This window comes from Daphnia pulex, chromosome 7, assembly GCF_021134715.1.
Source record: "Daphnia pulex isolate KAP4 chromosome 7, ASM2113471v1".
Taxonomy (NCBI): Eukaryota; Metazoa; Arthropoda; class Branchiopoda; order Diplostraca; family Daphniidae; genus Daphnia; species Daphnia pulex.
In genome coordinates, this window is record NC_060023.1 from 2,810,317 (window position 1) to 2,824,235 (window position 13,919).

The 13,919-nt window shown below is 42.8% G+C and overlaps 1 protein-coding gene across 2 annotated transcripts in view; it reads right to left on the minus strand.

Moving 5' to 3' along the window:
- Nucleotides 1-159: 159 nt before the first annotated feature.
- The window catches only part of LOC124196654 (homeobox protein B-H1-like), a 96,014-nt gene continuing 82,254 nt past the window's right edge, over nt 160-13,919 (minus strand). Inside the window, exons 1-3 of one of the 2 annotated variants that reach the window (XM_046591812.1) lie at nt 9,353-10,801; nt 5,268-5,574; nt 162-2,164 (exon numbers count right to left, since the gene is read on the minus strand). In XM_046591812.1, coding sequence (XP_046447768.1) covers nt 1,615-2,164; nt 5,268-5,574; nt 9,353-10,199 — 1,704 coding nt within the window. In that variant the 5' untranslated portion in view covers nt 10,200-10,801 and the 3' untranslated portion in view covers nt 162-1,614. Of the gene's footprint in view, nt 2,165-5,267; nt 5,575-9,352; nt 10,802-13,919 lie in introns of those variants that run through there. The other variant, XM_046591809.1, reaches the window with a different exon arrangement.

Below are 13,919 nucleotides of genomic sequence, written 5' to 3' on the forward strand. Positions count from 1 at the left end.
TCTTTTTTTTTCCCAAAAAAAGATATAGACTGATGATTGTATACTTAACTATACAGGCAACAAGGGCCAAACAACTCTTTTTTTCTTTTTTTTAACGAGACCCATTAAATTTTGTATTGTGATGATTTAGAAAAATATAAAAAAATAAAAAGCGAAAATTTTAAAAAATGATTTTTTCTTTTCAATGGTCTGTATTTTCTCTCTTACTTCTCCTTTCCGGATTTTTCATTCTTTTTGTTCGTCGTTAATTCTGAGTCAAAATGGCTTATCTTATGTACATTATTTCCACTGTGGGGTAGAGGGAGGGGGGTGAATTTTTTTGTCTTGTCAAAAAGCTGAACTGCACGGCTATACAGATTAAAATTGCGATAGGAAATATCGAAACAATCAAAGAAAAAATTGAATTTTGTTTTCCACAAGATAGAGGAGAGAGAGAAAAGAGTAGTGAGAGAGAGAGACACTGCGCAACATTTAAAAAACACGGACACACTCAAAAAATGAACAGGGGGGACGCAAAAATCGAAATAATAAATTCAAGAAACAATATTCCACAAAATAATGGCGGGCATGTGAGTTATTAGTCAAACGGAATTTTACTGTACAGCACATAAAAGAAATGGCAAATAGTTATGAACAGAAAGAAAATATTGAAAATGACGCTATACGACCGCCAACTGCTGTTGGACGCCAGCATAATAGTTAATTAAATCCCAATTATTCATTTTGTTTTATTTCTTTAAAGTTCTCAGATGGATTGATTTTATTTTTTGTTGTCGAATGAACACAAGGTTTGATGACACACAGCGCCAACATGTCGGCAAGCGAATTGTGATTTTCTTTTTCTTTTTTTTTTAGAAAAAAAAAGAAAATTGAATTATTGAATTAATTAATTTTTTTTTTGCTTTTCATGTGTATATTTTATATCACAATCACGTAGTAAATAGCGGAGGAGGAGGGGGGAATGTTTTGAATCTTTTCGTTAATGATCGTCTCTCACGTCGTTATTGCGTGTGTGTGTGTGTCTCTTATAATAATATAAAGTTTGAAATGCCGTCCGCCGCCAACTCCCGAAATAAAACATTTCTCGTTTCGCGACGATGAAAGGAGGAAAAATTTAAACAATTGCGTGGCTTTGACATTTCAAAAACGAATGCAAGATTAAATTTAACAGAGGAAGGAGAGTGGGAGGGGGGAATCGACTGCAGGCACACACTTGAGATCATGGTCGTGCATTCTTAAATATTTGTCTTCTAATAGAATGATCAGATGCCGGGGGGATACACACACACACACACAGAAAAAACAAACAAGTTTTTTTTCTTCCAATTTTTGAATTTTTTAAATTTCGCGGGATATAGCCAAAAAAATGGATGAGATGACGCAACACACGCACTGCCGACGGGGGTGAATTATATATGCAGGAAAAAGGAGAAGAAGAAGAATCACCCGCATTTACACACAAAACAAAACGAAATCAAATCAAACAAGAAAAAAGAAACAAAAACGCCAAAATTCGCTAATGCTGGGCAAAAGTCTAAACGCGCAACAACAAAAACAAAAATCAAACCAAACGGACGGAACGGAGTCCCTGATGGACAAGATAAAGAAACAAAATTATGACGACGAATCAGCCCGGTTGCCGTTGTTGTTGTTGTTGTTATTGTTGTTGTTGCCCGGGTAGAGCTGAGACGTGATGGCCGCCGAGGCGGCGGCCAAGGAACTGAGTCCGGCCGAGGCCGAATTGGCCGCGCTGAGCAGCGGACTCAATCCCGCCGGGTACGGATGATGGCTGGGCAGTGGCGACGAGGTGGAAATGGGACTGCCGGACGAGCCGGCCGGCACTCCGACGTGGTGGCCCGAATGAACCGGCCCACCGCCGCCCGGTTGCTGCTGCTGCTGCTGCTGGCCAGGGTAGAGCCGGTAAGGTAGCGGCTTCTGGAGGGCGGCGGCGGCCGCCGCTTGACGGTAGTAGAGGTCCATCGAAGCGGCAGCTGCGGCGGCCGCTGCCGCCGAGTTGGGCGGTCCCGGGGGCGGTCCCTGGGTCATGGGACCGTAAGGCCAGCCGTAACCGTTGGCGCCGCCGTACATCCGCTGCAGACTGGCGTAGTTTCCGGCCTCGGCCAGCAATTCCAAACCGACCGCCGTCTGCCTCTTCCACTTGGTTCTGCGAAAAATCAAATCAAATCAAAATTGAATTTTTTAATAATGAGATGAAATTGCTCAACACCGTTGCAAAATTTCCTAGAAGTAATGACGCAGGTATATAATCAAATTTCAAATATTTGCCGCCCAATCAAAAAATAACCAGAATTGAAACGAATGCGACCTTGTACGTGTTGAATTTCTATCTACTTTCTGGGTCGAATTATTATGAAATAAATTCGGCATATCATTTTGAGGCTTTGATTCGGTTGCGCGCGCGGGTATGAGATGTGCCAGTTTTTCTGCGCATGTGCACATCACGGCAGTTTGGGCTGTGTTAAACGATGGCACGCTCGGCCAGCGCCGCCGCCGCCATCAGCGCCCGGCTTCCGCCATTTAATAATTTTGCAACTCTGTGTCTATACGTCCATGCGCAATGTGTAAATAGCTGCCAGCGTTCTATCTCCCCCCTCCACCTTCGCTGTATATATCAATCCATAAAAATAAAAAGAAGAAGAAAGTTGCGCAAAAGACACACGAGCAGTTTTTATTATTATTCTTCCCGGCTTTCCATTCTGCTAGGGGAGTCTTATACACAGACGATTTGAGAGTTGAGATATTATACACAGCAGTAGAACTGGCTGCTGTTGTATTATGATCAAGGACAGGTGCGCACAGCAGTGACTAACTCAACTGGCCAACAGTCTATTTTTTTATTTTCTCTCTCTGCTGTCGAGCGAATAAAGAAAAAACTTCGAGCGAGTTGGTGAGAGAGTCCGGCAAACGACTCTCAACACTTGAGCGGCCAAGCCTACCCATTAAAATACATCACCGTGTGTGCTGCTAGCTGCTGTTCTGTTGCTTCTTATATTCTTGGGCACTCGGTGCACGAGGGGGGATAAACTTGTGTGTGATGTCTACGAATTACATTTACACGGGTGTTTGACTCTCTGCTGCCCGTTTCTCTCGTCCGCCGGCCAGTCGCCACCACCACCTTTTATATAATATTTATTCTGTTGAGAGAGATATATAGCATATCCCCAGCACACACAGACACAGACTGGTACACGCTCTGCTCGTTTTTTCGCCTATCTCGATTCCAGCTAAACACGTATGAAAAGACATCGAATAAAATGGCCGTCTCCACGCTCTGAATAATGTACATATCCACTCATCTTCTGGTTGGGCAACTTTTTTGAATAGTGTGTCTACAGCACTATAGCTCTCTCTCCCTCTCTCTCGCTATATAGCTGTTATCTTTTTGTGTGTGATTCTGTATTAACAATCGATTTCTTCGCGTTGGACATGACACCTCCTTCTGGTTTTGTCTCGCCTCAATCGTTTTTCCTGATTATTAGTTAACCGTTTTTTTGAAATTTTCTGGCTTTTCTAGGAAAATGCGCCCAGCAGCACCTGGTCTTTTTTTTTAAATTTATTTGATATCTCCCGTCTGGCCATCTTTTTTGGTCTTCTGGTTTATTCTGACGGACGACTGCGGATCATTCAATTAAAAAAAATAAAAAATAAACGAAAATCTTGGTCGAATTATAAATTCAGAAATGTTGATCGCGTGTTGTGTACACGGCCGCTTTTGATTTTTTTTTTGTAATAACGAACCGAACGAAATATTTTTTTGGAGGCCGCTCTCGGCTATATAATACACAAGACGACGATCTAGAGAGCAGCAGCAGCAGCTCTATAGTCGAATTATAGGGGTGTGTGCATATTATCTATCTCTTTTCTATAGCTCTATAACCTTTTTTTTTGATTTTTCCTATGAGGAACGCAGAGGAGCAAAAGATGGATGGCTCATTTGCATTGGTAATGAGGCCTCGTTGGGATCTGAAAGATGGATACATTCGGAAATTCGAAAGGAAAAGAATAAGAGAAGAAGCGCACAGAAGTCTGATGATGATATGTACTCAGATGTGAGGCTGCTGCTGGACCGCCATCATCACAAAAACGTGATGGATGCTGCCAGAAGCTCGAAACCGTCCATCAGTGTATACCTATACCTATACACTGTTGTATGATAATACATAAAAATGGGGGCCCCCTGTTATCAAAGACCCAGCGATGGCCAATGAAAGGAAATCTAAACAACACACACACACACACAGGGGCAGCCAACTATTAAAAAAATAAAGCCCAGCTATAACTACACCAACACAACAAATCCTTCCCACTATCCGAGAAACCAACAACATCAACAACCACACGCAAATAAATAAATAAATATAAAATCAAAAGAGCGAGCAAAGATTTTTCCTCTCTCTCATATGTAATTCCCCCCCTCTTCCTTTACCTTATTAATAAATAGAAAAATCAGAGATGGAAAAGAAGCTAATAAATATTATGTGTATATAAACAATTTCCATAAAGCGACGATTAAAAAGAGATTATCGTTTTCTTCGAGACAAACAAAAAATTTTTATCCGAAAAACATTTTTCTTATATTTCGGATCGATTTTTTCCTCGTTTTCTAATAAGAGTTAGATACCACCGAGGTGGGAAACGCGTTTAAATCACCGGGATTATTTTTTTGGTGTTGTTGTTGTGTGTTATTTTCCCTCGGTACGTTGGCCAATATCAAATATTGTTGTAATAAAACACAGGAGGCTCGTATAATAAATAAACGTGTGATTTTGTTTTTCGTTGCTGGGGAAACAAAAAGGAAAGTCGCTGATAGGAAACTTATTTCATCTTTTTGCGGTAAAAATTTATAATCTAAACGAGTTGGGAAAAACCCGCTGTCTCATTCGGAGGGAAATTTAATGTAATCTGTGGCAATAAAACGAATAGGCTACATACGTCATTCGAATCGAATTGAATCAGATCTGCGTGCTAATCTAACGATGGCAATCAATTGATAGCGCGAATAAAATAATAATAATCCCGTTATAGACCGAAAATTGAATATTCAAAAAAATTTTTAAAACTTTGATCTCTATGAGTTCACATCCGGATATTGCCTCATATTATAAAGATATGGCTTATTCTTGAGAGAGGGCTTTGATCCGAAATATTGAATTTAAGCCCTGAGGTGATTTACCTCGGGATTGAGTCACGGTATGGTCTCATTTTTCTAGGTCTATAAACGCGCAATAAATTTCTAGGATTTTTACCTGCGGTTTTGGTACCAAGTTTTGACTTGGGTGTCGGTCAGTCCGAGTTTGGCAGCCAGTTCCAGCCGGTCCTGAACGCTGAGGTACTTTTGGCGTTCAAAGCTCTTCTCCAGCGTCTGCAGCTGGTGGTCGGTGAAGGCCGTCCGGGCTTTTCTGGCCTTCTTGCTCATGCCCGACGAGGACTTGTTGCCGGGGCCGTCGCCGCTCTCGCTGGCCGTGCTCCCGCTGTGATTGTGGCGGTGGTGGCCGCTACCTCCGCCGCCGCCTCCGTTGTTGCTCTTGTCGCCATCTTCGTCGTCATTTTTAGCTGCAAAGGAAAATAAAATAAAATAAAATAAAGGAAAACGTTCCGATTAATGGGTCCATTTCACTTGCCACACGGAGCCAATTAGGATGTGGAGAACAACAACAAGTCGTTTCACTCGTTTCCCAATGAATCATTTCGTATAGTATCTCCCATTCAATTGAACAACACGAAATGAAACGGCTGTTCTTTCACTTATATAACAACCGCGCGCGGCCAAATAAGAAAAAAAAACTATGCTGGGGAAATAAATATATTTGGGGCTGTTGTGTTGAACTGACTCAACTGTTTCCTGTCATTATTTATTATTCTCCCCCTTTTTTTTTATCTTTTAAAATTTATATAAACCGACTTGTTTCCTTTTTCTATTTATTTCTAACCAAAACTGACACTATAGCTACAGACTATAGGGGGAAAAAAGGGGCTCTATTTTAGAAATAATTTCTTCGGGGGCATTTAACAATAATTATAAATGGCTCGGCTTCTTCTTCTTCTTCTTCTTCGGCCGGCATTTAGACCCGCGGCGCTGCCTATTCATTAACTCCGGAAAACCCGAAAAAGGTTTGCTTTTAAATAGGGGGGCAGCATTTAGTCAAGTTCAAATAACGCGCGGGTTCGTTAGATACAGCAGGAAACAGGGCACACGTTCAAAAACGAAATAATTTCATTTCGTTTTATTTTTTTTTCAGGGTGAGATGTTAAAAGGGGTGGTGGTGGTGGTGGTCATGACCACCACCATGACAAATTTGTCCTTTGGGTGCAGTTGATATTTTTTTAAATTGCTCATCTCCTTCCACCAACTTCCTTGTTTTTTCTTGGTTTATAGCCCTGAAGGAATGATTCCGGAGCCCAGTGTGACGTCCAACAAGGCCGCAGGTATACACAGCACATATCCTGATTGAAATCAGTCAAGACTATATCTTGGAAAAATAAAAGGCCAACAGTTGGCACATGTACATCTTTTGAGCTTCCGTTTCAAACTGTGAGCCCTCAAAAAAATAAAAAGAAACAAATTTTTTCGAATCGACCCAGCAGAGCTGTATATACCTCCGACCGAGCGCGACATATTATTTGATTGATGACTACTTCTTGACCATCTTTCCACACTCGAGCCAAGATTGCCATCATTCGCCACCTGACTTAAACCGAAAAACCTTGGAAAATAAAAATATAGAATATCTACTTTGATTTGTTTTTTGACAGGTACGGGGTGGTCAAATCAAAATGGTTTCAGAAGGGGGAGGTGGCGTCATTATTATTCAGCTGGCCCAGTTCTCATCCGAAAACGCGCACAAATCACCGTGAAAAGTGGTTAATAATAATCACAACGAAATGGAGAGCAGCAGAGAGAGACGTTTGCGTAAGGTTTCTCCATTCCCGTTGGCTCTTTTATTTCTGATAATAAGGGTATTAAAGGTATATACTACAAGTTATGACGATGGAGCTATATAGGACGAAGCCAATGAAGAAAAACAAACCGAAGCTCCCCCCCTTGAAAAGTGATTAGACGTGTACATATCACAGTGCTAGGGATTTCTTGTATAGAACAAAAATCACTGGTCTATTTCCTAATATTTATAAGGTTTCTCCATTTCCTATTTATGCTTATATTCGAATAATTTAACGTTAAAAAGTAAAACGTATATCGACGTCATATATGTATACGGTATATAGAGACTAGAGAGTGCTACAGGATCAATTTTCAAACATGTAGGAATCCTTTTTTCTGAGAATGAATAAATATACAAAATGAATTGTCATTGGTTCCGGGCACGGGTGGTGTGTCTCACAAATCCTTCCTGACACACACAATGTGTCGTCCCCCCTTTCAAATTATCATTTAAACCATTTTTTTAAATCCTTTTTTTTTGAAACTATTTGACTTTTTTCCATAAAAACCCTCGGCACACGCCACCGTATAGGATTTTCGAAAATCTTGATAGGCTCAGAAAATCGAACCCCCCACAAATTCCCCCCTTTTTTTCTAATGAATATGCACAAACGATAAATAGATTGATGTATAGAAGCACTATTTACTGCCTGTATATAGGCTTTTTTTTCTAGCGGTGTGGCCAGCACTGACTCTAATTGCTCCCCGCGGAGCAACTAGTCAACGAGAGCCCGTGGTGTTGCCTTTTTATTCTTCTGGAAATATTTGAGAAGAATCGACTAGAAAACACCAACGTTTAAAGGTGGTTTTTCGACTAGTCATTCTTCTACGTATAGAACCCGCAGAGTTGAGTCTGTGACCCCTTTTGGAAATGTTTCCAAAAATAATAAAAAAACAATTATAAGGAATAATAATAAAAAAGGATAGCTGGCAAATGGTGATTGTTATTGGCTATGTCAATTTGTCTGCTCGAATTCTATTAGAAAACCCCAAATGTTTACACCAACACTTGTGTGTATCTGATGTTATTTGAAACAAACCGCCAGTATATTCGATTATATTAAACAAACACAAGAAAAGTATCTGTCTATCTTTATCCGAATTTTATATTGCACCGGTATAACAAAGGCATGCGATATACTATACGTGCAAGAGTGCACGATGAAATATGCATCAGACATTTGCTGGGCGAAGGGAAAAGCGACGAGAGTTTGAATGTGGCGCGTTAAACTTGTGCAGCTCCAGCAATATACATATAGGCCATCATATATATTTGGGTTTAGACTCTATAACAGCAGAGCACATAATACGAGTTTTCCCATTGATTATTCCTATATGCGCTGGACTGGACTATATGCGGGGAGAAGTTCATCGGGACAATAAGCCACATACACACACATATAGAGAAACTATCTATCTATCTATCCGCTGGATAATTTTTTCAAAGTAGAAAAGTCAACTCTGTGATGCATCGACTATGCAGATTGAAAGTCGTCGGTGTTCTGTTGACCGGCACGCGCCGTCTTTTATATATACCAGCCGCCAGTTTCAAACTTCAATTGTTCACTGAAAACTCTCTGCTGGCTAGACTATATAGACTCTAGACTCTATCGTGGCTGATGTTGTATATAAGCTAATATATGCGCCCACACACAAACACTGATGTGTGTTGGTTTTGTATGTGTTTTGTCGCTGGGCCGTCCTATATATCCTATCCTCTTATCTATCTCTCTGAATAGATCAAACTTGCACGAACCACTTCGCGTCCCCCCTTTTGTTCGTTTGGCTTGACTTGACACACAACACAACAGCACAGGTATATAGGTAGCTACCACGGCAAGTTTCAAAGTCAGTTGACTATTCATTGGATCGTTGTCGATCTAATTGGAAAATTTCCCGACGTGCCCAGGTCATCGATCGCCCGCGTCTGCCGTTGCCTTTAAAATCGCCGGCCCGGAAACTCACAACTCAAAATAAATTTCCTTTTTTTCGTCTAAAGGGTAGGCTATTGAAACTCTTCCGATTGCCTGACGTTTGTCCAATCTATCAAGTTGTATAATAGGGCCAGCAAACCGACGACATCCCAAAGGTGATCGCGGGCCCAGGGGCTTTTATAGACGACGCCACATCACGCAAAAGGGAGGGTTTAACAATCATCGATTGCCCGTCTGGTTAATGGAAAATGTCTAAACCCTAGTCAACCTCCCCGCTGTGCAGGTAATTCGTAAAACAAATCAAAGCGATAGCTCATCATCGATGGAATCAAACCCGCAACATTGTGTTCCCATCGTCACACAAGGCTGCGATCGAATAGAAGAGCGGAGCGCTCACAGAAAAACGATCGTCACAATCGATCGAAAAAATATTTTTCAAATGAAATGGAAAACTTACAGATATCCGACTCGTCGTCGCTGAGCATCAGATCGGCTTTGCCGATGGGACTGTCGCGATCGTGATCGGAGCCGTCGGGATCGACAAACTCGTCCTCGTCGTCCTCGTTGGGGTCGCTGGCGAAATTGGCGGCGGCCGCCGATCGTTTGAACGACAAATCGCGCGGTGACGATTCGGCCGAATTGGGAGGGCCGCCGCCCATCAGCAGGCCGGACGGCATCATCCCAACCGGACCCATTTGCGGGTGGTGGTGGTGCGGATGGTGCTGCTGCTGGGACTGGTGGTGTCCGACCAGGAATTGGTGGAGCGGCGGCATCATGCCGGGCATCATTCCGGCCGGATTGAAGCCGTAGGCGGCGGCGGCCGCCGCGGCCGCCGCCAAATTGAACTGATAAAACGGGTGGTGATGCGACGGCAAGCCGGGCGGCGGCTGCTGCGCTTGCTGCTGGGCAGCAACGGACGGGTTGTAAACGGACGAGTTGACACTCACTGCCGGCCCACTGTCGTTGCGCAAAATGTCTGTGATCATGAACTTTGGCCGGCTGGCGGCCTGTGACGACGGCGACGAGGCCGTCGTGGAGCCGGCCGACGAGGCGGCCGGCCCGCTGGTGGCCGATGACATGACGGCTCGATCCGGATTGCCTTTAGGCTCCTCGGCCGTCTCGGACTGCTGCTGCTGCTGCTTGTGGTGATGAAGTTTCTGCTTCTGATCGACGGCGTAGTCGTCAACAGTCGACAGTTCACGAGTCACCGTCATCTTATTCTTGCCGATCTTCTTCAATTTCACGCCGCCGAGGAGGTTCACGTCGAAGGCTGATGCTGGCGACAGTCCAATGTCAACTGTCATATTCCAAAGTCACGGCGATTTGTCACCAAAATTCCACGTTAAATCAAAACCAATTTAAAAAAAAAATTAGAAAATCGAAATTCAAATATACGACGCACTTTTATAAAAATTGGGTTCACTTTCGACGCACACGGGAATTAATCTCAAACTTTTTCGGGTATAAATTTAGAGATTCGATAGTGCTGGGTTTAACGGAGGCAAACTAATAACGTCTGATCGCTGTGAATGCGCTGGACGAACTGACTGCCACCACAGAAAGTGGTCCGGCCTAGAAGCCCCTGCTGGTGTCTAAGCTTGCTGGGCTGCTATGCTAGCTATAGCTGGCGGGGGCCAGGCGAAAAATAAAACCTACCGAAAAGGTCCGAGTGTATGTATCGTACCCTCCTCCTTTTGCCTTGGCTATAAGGGCCCAACGTTGTAGGGAAGAAGAGTGAGAAGAGGCGGAGCCGCAATGGGAGTGCGCTCCTAACTCCTCCCACCCAACGTCGGCCATCCGACCAATGGGCAGCCGACAGAAGCCCCTTCACGGCCATTTGAATAGACACGGCTGTGCACAGCGGAAGAAGCGCAACTCTTTTACATCAGCCAGCAGCGCCATTCTTTTCTCTGTGTGTGTATAAATCGTTGCTTATATTGACGCAGAGTTAACCTTCAAAAACGTTCTAAAAATTTAAGAGGCCAAGTTATTTTTATCAATTGAGGAAAAAGATATAAATATGACTAGACGCACATTCGACGTCTTTTCATTGATATTCGTCGGGGGATGTGCGAAACGTGATCAGAACGTCGGGACCGGCATCGACAATTATTATAGAGGAAATGTCTAAAAATAGACGCAATAATATCAAAAGAGGCCGATTTTGGAATACTATTTCGCCCTTGTTCCAGATAACGATCTGTCGATTGCGAAAAAATCACTCGCGACTGCCCAGCGTCGTCTATCGACTGGGGCATTACGCGGTTAATGGCATGGGTGTCAATTTCCCACGTGACAGCCGCAGCATGCAGTCGGGCAAAACCCCATTTTTATAACTTTACATATACGTTCGAACCCAATGACTTTTTCATTCAATTATACATTTCATCTGGACAAATGGGAATTTAGAGTTATAAAAGTATAGTTTCCACAGAAAAGCCAATATCAGCATAACTGATGGGATATACTTATTTATAGGAGTCAATACATTTTACTAAGAACATGAAAAATACGCAGAAAAATGAAAAGTAGGTTAAAAATCCTCCCCAAAAGGGAGCGCGTATACACAACCCCCGGTGGATAGAGTAAAATAAGGGAACGAAAAAAAATTACTCGTTCGGAAATTGCTGCGTAATTATGCGCAGCCGTTTATTTCCGCTCGAGTGCCACAGGAAACAATCATTACTAGACTATATACACACACACAGAGGCTAGTAGAGAGAGAGAGGGGGTGGTTGATGCTGTTTAATATAAAAGAAAAAAACGGAACCGGGTGCTGTTGGGTTAGTGTAGACAAGTGGAAAAATAAAAAGTTCCTTTTTATTTATATATAGGAATAAACACAACACAAAAAGATAAAAAAGGGAGACCCAGAGTTTAGTCGTCTGTATATTAGTTTGGCGCTTCGATAGATACGAAGCTATAGAGGGGGAGCACAGCATTTGTTATGTTAGATATTATTTGAAGGGGAAATGTACATGTAAGTGCTGCAAGGTGATGTCCTCTCTTCTCTTCACTTGCTGGCCGGGGATATTATATAAGCCCAGTCGTCTATTACAATCGCCCAGCAGAGTAGCACCTGCTTCCACTTTGTCGTGTCACGTTTTTCACACGAGCGGACTGGCTGATGATGTGATGGCGGCCTATAATCCAACAATTCGACAGACAAATATAAAATAAACTATAGGCTATAGCCGCATTATAGTCATCGACGTTTTATATCATCGTCATTATATATTGTGTTTATAAGATATAGACTATCTACTATACCGCTATAAATGTTTGACCCCCCTCTGAATTACCCAGGACACATCAGCCTTGTTATATTCGATTCTAATTGGTTTTATTGATTGGGATTTAAGGCCGGAAAACGAGGCTTCATTGCCACACAGCGCCAGCAACTTCTTTTTTCTTTCTTCTTTCTTTAGTACGTACAAAACATAGAATAAAATACAACCCTGCGCCCGCTGGTGAGAAAAATCGATGATTGAAAGTCTTTTGGCGCCTATCAACAGCACCTGTGCACACATAAATGGGCCTTATAGTCGAGTCACATATAAAGGAGTAACTCTCGAGCTTCTCTCTCTCTCCCATTTGTCACCGCGTGAGACACGGCAACGAGCGCGGCTGCCGAGGGATATGTAGGAGCAGCCCAAAATAAGAAACGGCGTTTGTGTTTGGTTCGAAACCTTTTCTCTCTCTCTCTCTTCGATAGATATACGTGGGAAAAACAGATCGGCTCCTCTCTGTAGGCAACACACACACACACACATAATTGGATCATGTGTGGACCCAACAGCCAGCCAGCGACACAGCACACAGGAGCACATAGCACATATTAACGAAGTCTCTCGACTTGTCCAGCGCCCGGTTGATATTACAAGGGGGGTAAAATAGAAAAGTAAAAAGACAAATGATGATCATAATCGCTGGCTTAACTAGGTCTTTAATTGATTAGAGGAGCACTGTACAGCGGCCGACGAGTGTGTTGCTGGACTATACGTAGATAGATCGTCCCGACTCGCTTGGCTAAACCTTTCACCGCTATCCGTGCGCAATGGCGGCTCGGCGCGTCGACTGTCGACGTAATTACACGCAAGATCTAACAAGAATTGTTTCTCTTTTCTTTTTCGGTGCTGCTGTGCTGTGCTCCATGCTGCTGTGTTTGAGATTCTGCGGTGTAGTTGGATATATAGCCAGCGAGCTGCTGCTGGCCTCTAATAATATCGTGTGTAATGAGGTGGTGGTTTGGTGGCTGTTGAAATGAGCCGAAAGATAAAATATATTACAAATCTTAAAAAAAAAAAATAAAAATAAAAATCTTTTGTCTTTTTCCACACATCAGGCGCTGCTGTGATATGTCCCCGTTTAAAAGAAAATCTTTTTTTGAAAAAAAATGGCGCGACCATCAACCAGCCCAAAAAAAACAAAAAAACAAAAATTTTTTGTTTGAGCTGCACACATGTGATTATCTTAATACATATTTCATCTATCAGAATAGATAACGAAGAGAACACAGCACATATACAGCAGCACAGACGGAGGGTTTTTTGGGGGTTTTTTGCGGCTGGCGGCACCTCTCCCACGACCCGGCAATTATGACAATACGCGGCGCAAAAAGAGAAAAGAAACAAAAGCTTGACTACACTTTAGACTACATATATATAGGATATAGCTGTGCATGTGGAAGAAGGAGGGAATCACATATTATATAGAAGGGGGAACAATGGCTATATGCCATCGAGATTATTCCCATCAACGACACTAACTAACTGCCAACCAATTAAGGTAAAAAGGTATAAGGTGCGACGACGCCAAACACAAGGTGAGAGACTCTCTCTCCTGGACTAGCGGAGTAGTAGAGGTTTTTTAACTTGCGCATTTTATTTTCCTTCAAATGGAGTGGGGGGGAAGATAAGGAGGGAGGAGGAGGGTTTGTGTGTGTCCCCTATTGTTATGTGTCTCATCATATCTAAGGAAACAAGCCGAAACATTTGCTTTTTCTCACGGTAGCGCACGACCTT